The 14,773-nt window shown below is 60.6% G+C and overlaps 1 protein-coding gene across 6 annotated transcripts in view; it reads right to left on the reverse strand.

The window, feature by feature from the left end:
* The window catches only part of FBXO31 (F-box protein 31), a 39,942-nt gene that overhangs the window by 5,364 nt on the left and 19,805 nt on the right, over window positions 1-14,773 (reverse strand). For 3 of the 6 annotated variants that reach the window (XM_045076389.1, XM_045076392.1, XM_045076391.1), the window contains 5 exons: window positions 13,508-13,584; window positions 7,561-7,728; window positions 6,861-6,935; window positions 1,357-1,466; window positions 615-768 (listed from right to left, as the gene is read on the reverse strand). In XM_045076389.1, the coding sequence (XP_044932324.1) occupies window positions 615-768; window positions 1,357-1,466; window positions 6,861-6,935; window positions 7,561-7,728; window positions 13,508-13,584 (584 nt within the window). The remainder of the gene's footprint in view (window positions 1-614; window positions 769-1,356; window positions 1,467-6,860; window positions 6,936-7,560; window positions 7,729-13,507; window positions 13,585-14,773) is intronic. The other 3 variants (XM_045076393.1, XM_045076395.1, XM_045076394.1) reach the window with 1 other exon arrangement.

The following is a 14,773-nucleotide window of genomic DNA, read 5'->3' on the forward strand; positions in this document are numbered from 1 at the left end:
CACTGAGTGTGCCGGACAGAAACACACCCCAAGTATGCACATGGCAGGTGAGCGTGGTGTGGGCGGGGCCCCCGGAGCAGGCCCGGTGTCCGGCTGGTCCGAGACCCCTACTCTGTTCAACAGCCCTCCGACTGTGCTGGTCAGCTGCCGGGCCAGGATGGCCGCGGGAGCCCGTGTAACAGTGCGGGCAGTCTCCAACGAGGTCGCACCTCAGAGCCACCAGGGGCGCTCAGGGAGCCCCTCCCCACTGAATCAGAGTGAGTGTGGCCCCCATGGTCCGTGGTCCCTGAGTGTCCAGGGACTCAGCCTCAGGGTTTTCTCACATCCCTAAGGATTCTGCGTGTGGCCAGGACCGGGAGCCGCAGATAAAACCACCCTAGAAATGCTCCAAGTTCCCTGGAGGGGTTGTGAAATGCAAATTCTGGTTCAGTGGGTCTGGGGGGCGGGGGGCGGGGCGCACTCCCAATCAGCATTCCCAGCCCACTCCCCGGTGCAGGCTGCCAGGGGTCCAGAGCCCACCCTGAGCAGCCGGGGCGCAGCCTGAGCCTCGATACCGCGCAGCCGTTCAGACTGAGTTCACAGAGCGGGGTCCGCCAGGCAGCGCCCGGACTCACCGTGATCTTCGTGCCCCGGGCACGCTTCCCGTGGAAGCTGAGCATGACGATCTCCAGGCCGTGGCTGCCGTAGGTGCCTTTGAAGAGGCCGGGTCTAATGAGGTCATCCGGGTGGCTGGGCGGGAGGTAGATGCGGCGGTAGGTCAGGCAGTTGCTGTGGGGGGAACCGGCGGCGTGAGAGCGGCTCGGGGGGCAGGCCCAAGTACGGAGCTCACTCGCCGAGCTGCCGGTGAGGGAGGGCGGGCAGGGCAGGGCAGGGTAGCCGAGCACAGCCGGGCAGAGCGGGGCACCCGCATTCCTCGCCCCCCCCGAACGCTTGCAGGGCCCATCTCACACCTGCTCGGATCCCACCAGGGCTGAGCAAGGGTGCACACTCGCGCTATCAACACGGCAAGGGAACTGGGGTGGGCGGCGCTCTCTAAGGGGGAGGGGCTGCCACTCCCGCTCTGCTGGCCTGGCACAGGAGCCCCGGAGATGGCGAAGGGCACGGTCACCGCGCAAGGCCTATTTCAATGGGTCCCAGGAAGAGGGCGTGGGGCAGAGGCCGAGGCAGGGAGAGCAGTTAAGAGAGGAGGGCTCCCCCCACCGCAGACGTGGGGAAACCACCCCGAGGCCCCAGCACACAGGCTGGTCCGGTCCGAGCACACAGCTGGAAGGCGATGAGAACCCGACAGAAACCCGACACCGAGGGGGTGGCAGGGGGCAGGGACTGCGCTCACGGGACCACGGGGGCCGCACTCACTCGTACTGACTGGTGTAGATGAACTTCATGAGGATGAGCTCCTGCATGTGCTCGTGGAAGATGTCCTCCAGCGTCCGCCCCCACTCCTCCCGCAGCCACGTTCGGAATTCCTTCCAAAAGAGCACAGGTCACGAAAACGCCACGACCAGCAGGGAGGACTGCTCACTGTGGCACTGAGTATTCTTACGGCTGGGGTGATGCCGCAGGCACAGCAGTGCCCAAGTCCCAGCGGGGCGGACAGGACGGGGGCTCCCACAGTTTGCTCTCCGAGTCCCTGACTTCCTTCCTGGGGAGGTCAGCCACCAAAGGAAGGTGAGGGGCTACGCTCCCGCTTTGCCAGAGCACACGGGCCCAGACGTCAACAGGCAACAACAGGGACCGTGGGATCCTTTCAGGCAAGGCTGGGGCCACAGCCCGTGTCCAGAGCTCCCAGGTAGCAGCCACAGGAGTCTCACTTCTGTGGCCACTCACAGGACATGCGGTGTCTACACCGAGCCTGGTTCAGGGGCTTCTAGGAAAGCGGGAGCACAGCAGGACTGTCATCGCTGACCCCCGTGCTGGCCTCATGGGCCAGAGCTGCTTTCTGCCCCTGTGATGAACAAAACAGGTATGGCAGGGGTGGCGGGGTGGGGCAGACGTGCCTTCCCAGTTATGTGACATGTTCAGGAAGTTGATCTGTGACAAGGGAGCTTGTACAAACACCGTGTCCCCAAAGCTCAGTTACGAATTAATCCACAGCTCGGTTCCTAGCTCCATACAGTGTTTCTAAGGACCGTCCTGAGTTAGCTCCACGAACAGAAGCAAACGTGATTTAACAACGACAAACCAAGAGAGCTACAGCCTCTAGGTTCCTTTAGTGTGTTCCCGCACAAACCCTGGCCACACACGGAAACCCCTCAGCACAGCGACAAGAGCACACGGCTTTGGAGCCTCAAGCTCGTTACATACGACTGACTGCACGTCTCTATAGCAGCAGCACAAAGTTGAACAACGGAGGGTTTTACGTCCCATTTCCAGCAGCCTCCAACAACTTATGACCTGGGAATACGTGTTAGCAGGCATATGCACGACCCCTTCTCTGACAGCCACGGGCCTGGCGGAAGGAAACAGAGACACCCCACAGTACACGTGCCCGTGGACCGGAGTTCCCGGTACCAAGCCAGCAGTTCTCTCCAAGGTCATCCGAGGACTCAACGCCATGACAGCCCCAGTCCCACCAGGGTCTCTGTACAAACTGACAATTGTGAAATTCTTAGGGAAGTGAAAAGAACCTACAACGTCCAAAACAATCATGCAAAAGAACGAAGCTGGAGGAACCGCACCGAGATCACCTCTGACTCACTCTGAAGCTGCAGAAACCAAGACAGCAGTACCGACACCGGGGTCAGTAACCACCAACGAACGAGACAGAGAGCCCAGAGCCCGACCCCGCTATCTGGTCCGCTGCCTTCCGACAAATACAGCCAGTCCACCCGTGGGAAAGAAAGTCTCTTCCACAAACGATAATCCAGCAGCTGGACATCCACACCGAGAGAAGGAACCACAATCCCTGCCTCACACCACACACAGGAAGTACTTCCGGGTGGACTGCGGACGCAGACACAGCACGAAGCTACCCAACTTCTGAAGAGGAGACTCTGCAGCCCAACAATCATACAAGAAAAAACTTAACACATTAGACTTCAAACCCGTCCACTCAGATGGAGCAAGGCCCCGAAAACCAAATGGCTAAGGAAGAGCCAGGAAGGGAAGGGAGCTAACGCAGCGAGTCACGGACGCGCCCGTGTGGAGTAGCAGACACGCTGCGCGCCCCGAGCCCGGCTTGTGAGGAGTCATCATCTTATTTACTTCCCCAGGAAAGGTCAGAGGCATTAGAAATACCAATTACCCAGTACCCAAATACCAGACCCAATTACTCAGAACACAGACCTCGGAGATATGTTCATTACGAAATTATCTCCTGAGCAACGCATGCCCAGGGAAAATCACAGTGGCCCAGAACACGCAAGAAGGGAAGAACATCAACCCGAGCTCGCTCACCGGGTGCCGGCTCCGTGGAACCACCACCTGCGTGTGCGCACCAGCCCAGAAGATGGGTGCGCACACCCTCCCTGGTCTACAGTTTGAGCAACCCAGTTGGCCCATGGCAGTCGGAGCTACTCCCCGAGCCCCGGGCTAAGTGGGCTTGTTTCCGCCAGGGCCAAGACGAAGGCTGGCCAGAGCTCAGGAGGCCGGGGCTCACCCATCCTGGTGGGTGGTCGAGGAGGCCCAGGAAACGAACAACACGTGACAAGAATTTGGAACGTCTTCAGGGCCTTTTCCCTGGTAACTCCACTTCCGTATGGTCCAAACACCAGGAAGATTTCTGCAGAGTGCAGGGGCCACAGGGGGGACACCTGCAGGCGGTCAGCATGGTGTGAAGGCGTTCACGTGTCCTCTCAGTCTCCAGACCCCTCACGTGCGACCGGTGACAGCATGGCCCCATTTCACAGATGAGGACTGAGGCTCTCAGAGAGCAAGTCACCGGGCAGGTCAGGAGGGCAGCAGGGGGAGCACAAACCCCATGTCCGGCCACAGGAGAGCAGGTTCACTCACGCCATCGCCCCACGGATAACAGATGGAACGTGATTTAAAAATGAAGACAGTAAAGAATTCTAGTGAGACTGGAAAATACTTCTGGAAGCGCTAAAAAGCTTTAAAAACAAAACTAAACAAAAAGACTCAAATTAGATGCAGTTAGATTGCAGTTGCCTTGCAGAGCGAGAAGGTATCATTTCAGCATGAGACAGAGAGACAGGAGTCTAGTGCCGCAGCCTCTCTGTATGACCGAATACAGAGGCACCGGAGGCAGCAGGAGCGCGGCCGGCAGAAGCCCACGGCCGGGTGCGGAGGGACGAGCGCAGGGCTGCGGCCTGCCGTCCTCCCTCCCTCCCTCCACTCGTCCCGGCTCTGCTCGGCCTCGCAGGCCCCCGTTTCCAGAAGCCGCAGGGTGCGGGGCTGGACAGGCACAGGGTGGGCAGGGAATGTGCCAGCTGGGCCTTGCCGTCCCTGGGAAGGAGGCCAGGGAAGACGAGGCCGGGCAGGCTTGGGGGGGCCCCGCAGAGGGGCTGCACGGTGAAAGCACACAGGTCACCCGGAGGCAGCGTGAGGGCGGTCGAGGCCACCGCAGCCCGAGCATCCGATCACGCCACGGCAGTCTGGACCGGCGCTCAGCGCTGGACACGGCGGCAAAAAGCCCGGGACTGGAGCTGGGGGTGAGCAGCGGGAGGGCCGGTGAGCAAGACGGGGCGCGTCAGCCAGAGACCTGCAGGGCAGCTGTGGCCTTCACAGGGCAAGGGAGGGAGACTCGCGGGCTCCTTCGTGGGCAGCACACCCAGCGGGTCTGGGGCCAGCACTTCTCAGGGCACATGGCCTCCAGAGGGGGTTGTCACACAGTGTCACGGAGACTGGAGGAGGGCACAGCACCAGGCCAGCTCCTGGGGGCATGAGAGGACTCCCTCCTTCCGCGGAGGAGACTGCGCTCACCCTCCTGTTCCCCTGCTAGCCCTGCTGGCCGCCAGAGCCCTCCATTCCCTTGGGGGCACCATGCGGCCCCAGAATTTTAAATGACCATCAGCCATCAGAGCACAAGGAGTCATAGGGCAGGGCTCAGCCTTTTAGCTCAGTGTGCAGAGCGATCCGGAACATGGCACTGTCCCCCCATGGCCTGTCCTCTCTCCCTGGGGCCTGACACCACTCCCCTGGGTCCCAAAGACTCCGCGAGGAGGTGAAGACATTTCTGGCGGACTCGTGAAGTGGCAGGAGACCCTTTCCCCAGACAGCTGAGGGGCAAGACAGGGGAGGGACAGAGAGAAAAGCAGGTGAGAGGCGAGGGGCAGCTGAGATGGACAAAACGACCGGAGGGCCAGATGGCAAGTTATCCCTCTGCGCTGCCTGGAGACGTGGCATCTCCCAGCCCGCCCTCCCCGGGCGGACTCCGCAGGACAGACAGACACCTCTGACTACAGAAGAACAAAAACAGAGAAACTCCTGGATAAAAATATACGATAAGCCAAACTAAAAGACAAAACATGAGGAAAAATACTGGCAACTCATGCCTGATTTTGATTTTCTAAGAGGAAAAGAGCTCCCATCAATCAACCAGAAACACAGCAGCACCCAGAGCCGCGAGGTGGTTTCCCAACAAGCGCGTCCCAGAGGAGCAGCCTCAGGGAGCCCCGCACCAAGCCCCGACCGCGTCCTCGGTCCCCGTCACAGAAATGCAAACGGACACCACGGTCCCGAGACCAGCAGAGCTTTGCTTCCACCTGGGCTGCACGTGCTCTTACGTTCCATGAAGGCCTCGGGTCAGGGCTATCGCGGCCAGAGACAACAGCAATCCGCTTCACAGCCAGGGAGCCCGCTCAGACGCGGCTTGCAAGACTTTTTTCTGATCCCGGTGCGTGTATTTCCAGAAATACATTGCACGGCCTCTTAAGTCCACAGCTGAGGGGCTGCTGTTCTCAGAAAACACACTGGCCCTTTCCACCGCAACGCGGCCTAGAGCACCCGCCTGCATGACGACCGTGCCAGCCGTCGTCCCCAGCGCCGTCGCGGGGGAAAAGTGCGTCTGCCCCGGCCGTCACCGTCACAGGCCGAGCATGTGAGAAAACAGGGCCTCGTCTCCCTTCAAGGGATCCCCACGAGCCCGTGTGCTCTCTGCGGACACACACGCGTGTGACTTTACCTCGCGCCTCCCTGCAATTCCGCGGCTCACGGGGAAGCTGTCGGACTCCGAACCTGAGAAATGCGCAGCCAACGAGTAACCGTCAGCTCAACAACGACCCTGCTTTTCCAAAGTCCAGCTTTCTTATTTATTTGACAGACAGAGATCACAAGCAGGCAGAGAGGCAGGCAGAGAGAGGGAGAAGCGGACTCCCGGCTGAGCAGAGAGCCCGAAGCGGGGCTCGATCCCAGGACCCTGAGATCATGAGCTGAGCCGAAGGCAGAGGCTATACCCACGGAGCCCCCCAGGCGCCCCCAAAGTCCAGCTTTCTGAAGAACTTTCTGGAATGGCCGTATGTGTGACCTGGATCCTCCAGAAAGGCAAAGTCAAAGGTGAGATAGCACCCGTGCAGATAAACTCGCGGTGTGGCTCAGAGACCAGCCTCCCCGCAGCGCTGCCGAGACCCGGGAGTCAGCCCCAAGCCCGTCTGTGGGGAGGACACAGAGGCTCGCCGCCACCTCACACCCAAGAAAAAACTTCCAGCAGCACGGGCACGCTGGCCATAGGGGAGAAGGAGAGCCCATCAGAGGGAACGATTCCTCCCGGGCTCGATCGATCCGCGGGGCGGCGGGGAATGAAAGCCTGTCCGCGTGGACACGTGCACGGGACGCCCTGACGAAGGGTCAGACGCACGGACCGGGCTGCGCCAGGGAGACGGCCCTCCGCTGGGCGCACACTGGCGATGTGACACCGTTCGCCCCACGCCCGTGCCCCGCGAACAGAAGGGGTACAGACTCACCTCCTGCCTCCCGCCAGACATCCGGTGGTGGTCCGTCTGGTTGCACTTGGTGGAGAACTCATCCTTCTTCACGATCTTGAGTGTTCACCACAGAGGAGAGGGCACCGAGTCAGCCACGGGCAGCAGGGTCAGCCTCTCCCACACCCACAACCCCCACACGCGTGCCGGAGCCCAAGAGGCCACCAAATAGCGGCCCATCCAAAGAAGGGAGCTCAGAGCCACCCAGAGCATACACATCCTTCCCAGGGGAAGGTGACATGCGTCTTCCCAGGAGGACACCCTACGGCAGGAAAGGGGGCCTGGTGCTTTTGTCATATGTTAGGCAACACCCATGCTTCCTGGGGCGGCTGTGTGCCAGACTGTTCCCAGAGGGCAGAGCGTCTTAGTCCGAGCTCATGGTCTTGCAAAGAGGAGCCCTGAGGGGTTGGAATCACGACAAAAACAGCAATCGGTTCCAGCTGAACACACGATCCCGGGGGGCAGGGGCATCACAGCACACGCACATGAGAAACGCACCCCAAGTGGACCGAGCCCCACCTCCTCCCACGTTCACCACTCGGTGTGGACACGGGTCTGTAGCTGGGAACACCACCGCCGCTCAGCCAGCACCGCCCCCCGCCTGCCCCTGGGACGGGGAAGGACAGAAGGACCCCGGCCCCTCGCCTGCACATGGCTGCCAGGCCTCGGGGGCCCCGCTCACCTGGATGTGGCCATTGTGTGGCCCTCTGTGGCCATACATGCACTCTACTGTGGCCGACTTTCTCTCCATCAGGTGGACTCTGAACAGAGGCTTGAATCGCATTGGGTCGTCCACGTGCGGGTCGTGGGGGGGCAGGTACATCCAGCCAATGATGAACAAGCCATCCACCTGTGGGGAGCAGACGGGCATGAGTCCACGCAGGGCTCGGGAGGAGGGGCCAGGACGGGACCGGGTCCCCAAGGACCACCCTGGCCTCCACGCGACAGACCCACAGAGACTCTCGGGGCCAGGAGACCACCTGGTCACCACAACCAGCACGACCCACCTACCCAGCGCTCAGTAAGTAGAAGTGGTTAATGCCTGGAGACCGGGCAACGGTCGCCAACAGCACTGCGCCGACACCAAGACCTGGGAGAGCAGGACTTACGTGCTCTGACCCAGACAGAACCGCAGCATGAGGGGCGGGCGCGCTAACCCCGCCGGCGGCAGGGATCCTTGCCCAGCGGGGACAGATCCCAGCCGCGGTGAGGGGCTCGTCACACACCTTACCACCCCACCTGCCCACGGGAAATAAAGGGACACACGCCTGCAGCCTTATCTACAGCAGCCGAGATGCGGGAGCAGCCCCAGTGCCACCGACAAAGAGACGGACAAAGACATGATGTATGTACCGTGACACGCCGCTCGGCCATCAGAAGGGACGAAATCTTGCTATTTGCGATGACACAGAGGGTTGTGTGCTAAGTAGACTGCGTCAGCCAAACACAGACGGGTTTCGGCCACACGGGGAGTTTAAGAAACAAGACGGACAAAAGCAGCAGAAAGAGATGGACAGACACAGAGAACAAAGACACGGTCCCTGGGCGCGGGGTGCGGCGGGCAAGATGGGCGAAGGGGAGGGGAAGGGCGGGCGGCCGGCTGCGGGATGAGCGAGTCACAGGGTAAGTCAGCGGCGCTTGTGAGCGCAGCTAACGGACCATGTCACCCAGCTGAAACTCACGTAATGCCGTGGTCAGCACGCCTCAGTAAAAAATAAAATTCCGAAAGAAAAAAACAAGCAAGTTTTGTTTGAAAAATAAGGTGGAAAAAAAAAGTAGCTCAACCTACACCTAAAGGCAAGCCTCGTGGAGAGCAGGGCCAGGTCTGAAGTCGGAGGGACAGGCCGGTCGGCGCTGGACCGCAGCAGGAGGTGCCCAGGAAGCACCAAACCCGCCAAACACGGGGGGTCAGGGGGCTGCTTTGGCAGCAGAGCCCCGCGAGGCACACACGGATGCCGCACGCCGGCACTGCGGACCCGGCTCCAAGCAAGCCGCCGCGCACAGGCCGTTCTGCAGCCGTCCGGTAGACGAGGTAGACCAGGCCTCAGGCCATGTCACAGTGTCCCCACCACATCTGCAGGGCAGGGCAGGGACAAGGCCCACTCGCAAGGAAACACCCACGCCCCTTAAAGACCCGCACAGAAGTACGAACAGACGAAATGCCATGGGCCTGGGATCTGCTCTAAAAACCCTGGAAATCAGAGGCAAAGGGAGGAGGCAGGTCCCACGGGCTCTGCCGTGCCTGACAACAGAGGCGTCCACGCTGCCGTCAGTCTTCCAAGGCACCCGACGGGGTGGCCGTGGTGGACGTAGTGTCAGAGTGGGGAGTGGTCCCCAGGCACAGCACACGGCACGTTCCCCGAGGCCAGAGGGCCAGCCCCACGGTCGGGGACCTGGGTGTCTGGCAACTGGCGCTGTCTCACCCACTTCCACAGCGATCCGGTCCGAGCTGACGAGTGCGACCTGGCACTGTTCTGGCGTGACTCTGTTTCCCATGATCATCCCCTGCTTTCAGAAGCTTCAGTGTTTTCTTGTCACTTTATTAGTCACCGCGAGCGAGAAAAACAACGATCACCCTCCCCGCCTAAAGCACGGAAGGCAGCCTGCCCACACCGGGAGCGGTCTGGCTCGTCCTGCGAGGAGCGCTCTAAACACAAGGCTCTCCCCTGCGATGTCAGACATAGAGAGAAAGCGTGTTTCGTCACGGGGGTTTCCGCCAATCATAAGGAACACGAAGCAGTACTTATCCCCGTCCAAAACCCCACCCGGTGGGCACACCACAGGGTCCCTGGGCGCCCGCGCAAGGCAAGCTGGGAAAGGCCCACACCGAGGCCCCAACGTGCTGCTTGTGAGACGCACTTGTGGCCAGTCCCGCGGACTAGGGCCTCCGGCCTACAGAGGGGCGAGCGCCCAGAGGGGAGCAAGACCAGACTGCCAGCGCTCCCCACGGGGCACCAGGCTTCACTCCCAGCGGCCTTTGGCTGCAGCGACATGGGGCCGGGCTCCCGGACATCGCGTCCCAGGGCTTCTGTGCAGACAGCCCCCGGCAGGCCAGTGGAGTGAGGATGGCCACACCAGAGACCCGGCAACGTGCCTACGGTCCAGGTGCCCGTAAAGCACCAACAAGGAGCATCTACCTTTCAAAACACGGCTGGGAAGCAACTGGGCAGAATCTACACACGAGACAGCAGGACCTGTTCTGGCCGAGAACCAGGGCCTTACACAGGATGCCCCGCCTGCAGCCACCGGCTGTGAGGGCCGCCCACGCCGCAGCCTGAACACTCCTGAAGACACCAGGGGGCACGCTCAGTGGCCCCGTGACGAGAACCAAGACCCTGAAAACAGCCCCAAGAGCCTTGGGCTTGAGGCGAGCCCAAGAAGGCAGGGCCTCCCAGCCCTCTGCCCCAGGTCCCCGACTGCAGGATGCTGAACCCCCAGGCCACCACAGAGGCCAGGGCTCTCGGGCAGGATCCCAAGGAAGAGGGCCCCACAGTGTCTACAGCTCTGGGTCCCAACCTGTGAGGGGCGGGAGGTGCAGAAGCCAAGCAGAGAGCGCTGCCAAGACGCTAACCCGCCAGGACGGAGCGCAGGACCCCTTCCCCGGGAGTGGAAATGCAGGCCCTGGAGAGCGGCAGGCGCCCAGCCCCCTGGGGACATGCTGTGGAGGGGCCACCAGGAATAAGACTGGCCCTCACCACTCCTGGTCGGGGCCAGGCGCGCTGCTGGCTGGGACCCCAGGCCAGAGGCCGGGCACCCTCCGGCGGCAGCAGCGTCCACAGCCGCGTGTGCAAACGTACTAGCAGCCCCACGGCCACACCTGAAAACCCAGAGGGTAAAAGCAAACTGTGAACTGAACCGGAGATACAGAACTTTGGTACATTCAAGACACAATAAGGAAAACAAAGGTCACCAAAAAAGAAAAAATAAGCCAGACTTACATCCTGACCACAGTGGACTAACAGGGACTGCCGTGAAGCCCAAGGCGACCCTAGACAACAGGCCACGCAGGGCTGTGATCCCAGAGAATGAAAGAGGTGATCCCCACTTCCCCCTGGATTCCTGCCAGAGCCACCTTCCAGACCCCAGGGCTCAGAGGCCAGGCAGAACTGGGCAGTGCTCCAACCTGAGCAACCAGAGACCGGAGCTCGGGGGGCTGGCGGGGCTGGAGTGTGGGGGCTGAAGTCCCAGAAAGGAAGGAGCTGTGCAGAGACAGAGCCCAAGATCTGCCGAGGGACCTTGGCTCCAACCACTCACCAAGCCCAGTGCCAGCTGTGCAGCACGCTAGACCGCCCGGCTCTGCGAAGCCGGAGCAGGCGTCCTCAGGGAACTCCCAGGGCAGGGCAGGGGGACCCCCCAGCACTGGGACCTTAGACAGAGAGCTACAGCACATCGCTAAGAGGCCCAGTGGTCCTCCCGAACACCCTGTCTGCCTGACCAGACTAACCCCACCTGAGGGACAGGAGTCATCCAGCTCAGAACTCGTTAACAACATCGACCACCGCAGCTCCCGGAGAGGGGCAGGCGCACAGGGGCCGGGGAAGCAGCAGACAGCCAGAATCAGGAAGACACGGCGGCTGAAACCAGAAACACCGTGCTCCCAGCAGAGGCGGGGTGGGGGGGTACCCTCATGGGACGTCAGTCAGGCTGCTGGCAGGACAGACACCTGCTTCCAAGGCAGCCTCCACTCCCACTGGGCAGGCTGACCCCTCTGGTCCTTGTCTGCGGGCCCCGGCCCCCTCTCCCCCTACACTGGGGATAGTTACCAGGACCACGGCTCTTAGCTCAGCAGCCCTCCTAGCCTCCAGTGAGCCTGATACTCGGAAGGCAGAGGGTAGAGCCTCTGGGGCCTGACCCTCGGGGTCTGTCTGTGTGAAGAGGTCCCGTGATTAGACTCGGGCTCTGTGTGTTTCGCAAGCAATGGAGAGAAGTGGGGCTTGTGCTTCATGTGATACCAGGAGGAGCCCAAAACAGAGTCCTACTGCTGGCTAGTGAATGTGATCCTCAGGATGGGTACTGTTGGCCACATCTCTCCCCAAGAAGGCCCCACTTCCTCCCTATAATCTTGATCACTAAATAATGGCTCCCAAGAAAGTCCCTGTCCTAATCCCTGGAATCCCTGTGAATGTCATCACCTTACACGGCAAAGAAAGGATTAAGAGACCTGACGTTAGGGGGCACCTGGGTGGCTCAGTGGGTTAAAGCCTCTGCCTTTGGCTCGGGTCATGATCTCAGGGTCCTGGGATCGAGTCCCGCATCGGGCTCTCTGCTCCATGGGGAGCTGCTTCCTCCTCTCTCTCTGCCCGCCTCTCTGCCTACTCCCGATCTCTGTCTGTCAAGTAAATAAACTAATAAGAGACATGACGTTGAGGATCTTCAGAGGTTTCTGGCTCATCTAGGCAGGCCCTGAACGCCATCCATCACTTGGAGCCCTCTGAGAGGGCGGTGGACAGAGGTCTGAGACACATGGAAGGGGAGAGGCCACGTGAGGATGGAGACAGAGGTACAGGGTACGGCCACAGACAAGGGCCACCGAGGCCCTGTAGCTGAAAGAAGCAGAAGGATCCTTTTCTGGAGTCTTCGGACGGAGCATGGTGACCCGGAAACACCTTGGTCTCAGCCCAGGAACACTGATGGAGGACGTCAGGCACACAGACTGAGGACATCGGGAGTACTGACGGGAGGACAGGGAGCACACGGACAGGGGATGTGGGGCACAGAGACTGAGGACGTCGGGCCCACGGAGGACGCTAGGCACAATGAGAACATTGAGCACATCAGGAATACTGACTGAGGACATTGAGCACACAGAGGACGCTAGGCACAATGAGAACATCGGACACACTGACTGAGGACGTTGGGCTTCCAGAAGAGAGAACACATTTCTGTCATTTTATGCCATGCAGTTTGTGGTCACTGGTACGGTGGCCGCTGGACGCTAAGACAGTGAGCGGGAGATGCCCTCAGATGGTGGCAACCACGTTTCCCCCAAAAATTGTCCACCGTTGGTGCCCCAACCCACCAAGGACACGGGCCTGACCCCAGTACTACTACAGTGGGTGAGAAAAGATTTCAAACCGGGGTTTGACGTCGCTCTGAGGCCCAGCCTGGGCGTGAGGCCGCCGTGGCTGCTGAGTGACTCACTCTGACCCGACAGCCTGGCGTGCCTCCCCAGCCACCAAACTGTGTCTTCCTCCCAGGACAAGTGCTCCCACGTGTTAGTGGAATGACAGAAGGAGCGCTCGGTGAGTCGCAGCTGGGGTGTGCCCCGGGGCTCAGTGACAGGGCCGCTGCGATGACTCCATGTGGCCCGGAGGGCCTGAGGGTAAGTGTCCAGGGCTCCTGGGGCTCCTCGGTTACAACAAACTAGTGCACACCCCAAACCCTGAGGGCCCCACAGGCGTGAGCGCAAAGGCCCCAGGTGTCCAGGAGGCAGGGGCCAGGGTACAGGAGGGAAAACATCCTCGCAGCTCCACAAAGTCCAGGGACGCAGCGAGAAGGCTGAGGACCAATCACAGCACAGCCTCGGGCCTCTGACGATCATGCTGCCGTCCAGCAGGCGACGGCCCCTCGGGGAAGGCCTGCGAAGGCCCGCGAAGGCCCAGGCAGCCCGCTCTCGCTCTCGGACTTACCACCACGTTCAGCAGTCCTCCGTAGGGCCCGATGTCCGGCTGCCACAATCCCAGAATGTGTCGGTACCGGTGGAGCACTACAGGGAGAGAGAGAGCAGGTCTTCACGCTGGGGCCGGCCGGTCTGCACTCCACAGTGACACGGCGGGCACCGCCGACAAACTACTCGTGATGGCTGGGGACAGAGCCTTGGACATAAACGTGGATCTCAGAAGATCGTTCAAAAAGTTTCTCAAGAATCTTAAGAAGGAAAATGTCTCTCGAGACCATAATAAAACAGGCAACAGGGCCACTCTGAACCCAGGCTCTAAGTGACCAGCACCAATGGCGCTGCCTTGAAAGACAGAGTGAGCACCCTTTTGAAATGGTGAACCTCCCATCAGTGAGGGGGTCAGAGACTGGGCCACCACTTTCCTCAGCAAGGCCAGGACGAGATTTTTCTAATGCTGGGACCCGCATCTGCCCATGAAGTGTGTCTCTAAAGCAATCAGACTAAAAATTATCACTAGAGTGAACGGCTCGCTCTGCTGGGCACACAAGCCCGACAGCCCTGTCCTGGCAACAGGTGTCACCACGCCCCATGATGACACATCCAGTCACACATCTGGGTGTACCTGTGAGGGTGTTTCCAGGTAAGATTAGCATTTAAATCAGTGCACCGAGTGAAGCTGATTACCCTCCCTGTGTGGTGGGCCTCGTCCAATCAGTTGACAGCCTGGAAAGAAAAGGCTTTTCCACAAGCAGGGACTGCCTGTCTGTGTGAGCTGGGACATCAGTCCCTTCTAACTTAGGACCTGAAACGGAAACGTGGGTTCTTCCAAGCTGTCCAGCCCGCCAGCCTTCAGACCCCAACTACACCCCTGGCTCTTCTGGGTCTTCAGCTTAATGACAGCAGGTCTTGGGACTCCTAGGCCTGTATTAACCGCAGGACCCGATTCCTTATGATAGAGTCATCCAAGAAAACTGGTTCTGTTTGTCGGGTGAACCCTGGCGAGCACACGGGGAGCAGGGACGGGCTGGAGCGCTGAAGCCACGCAATCACTCCGTTCCGAGGGGAGGGGGCCCCGGCCGGCAGCGCCAAGTGGGACACAGAGACAGTCGGGATGGCAGCGATCAGGTCTCCTCCACCTTGGTCTGGGGTAGAAGGACTAGGAAAGTGAGGCCAGAAGCAGCCCAGGCCCCTGAAGTACGCGGGCAGGGGGCCGGCGACCGCTGAGACCCGAGGTGTCAGCCTAGGAACACAAGTTCCTACACGAGCATGTACTGTC

Source organism: Mustela putorius, unplaced genomic scaffold (assembly GCF_011764305.1).
Source record: "Mustela putorius furo isolate JIRA1106 unplaced genomic scaffold, ASM1176430v1.1 tig00000174_pilon_pilon_pilon, whole genome shotgun sequence".
Lineage (NCBI taxonomy): Eukaryota > Metazoa > Chordata > Mammalia > Carnivora > Mustelidae > Mustela > Mustela putorius.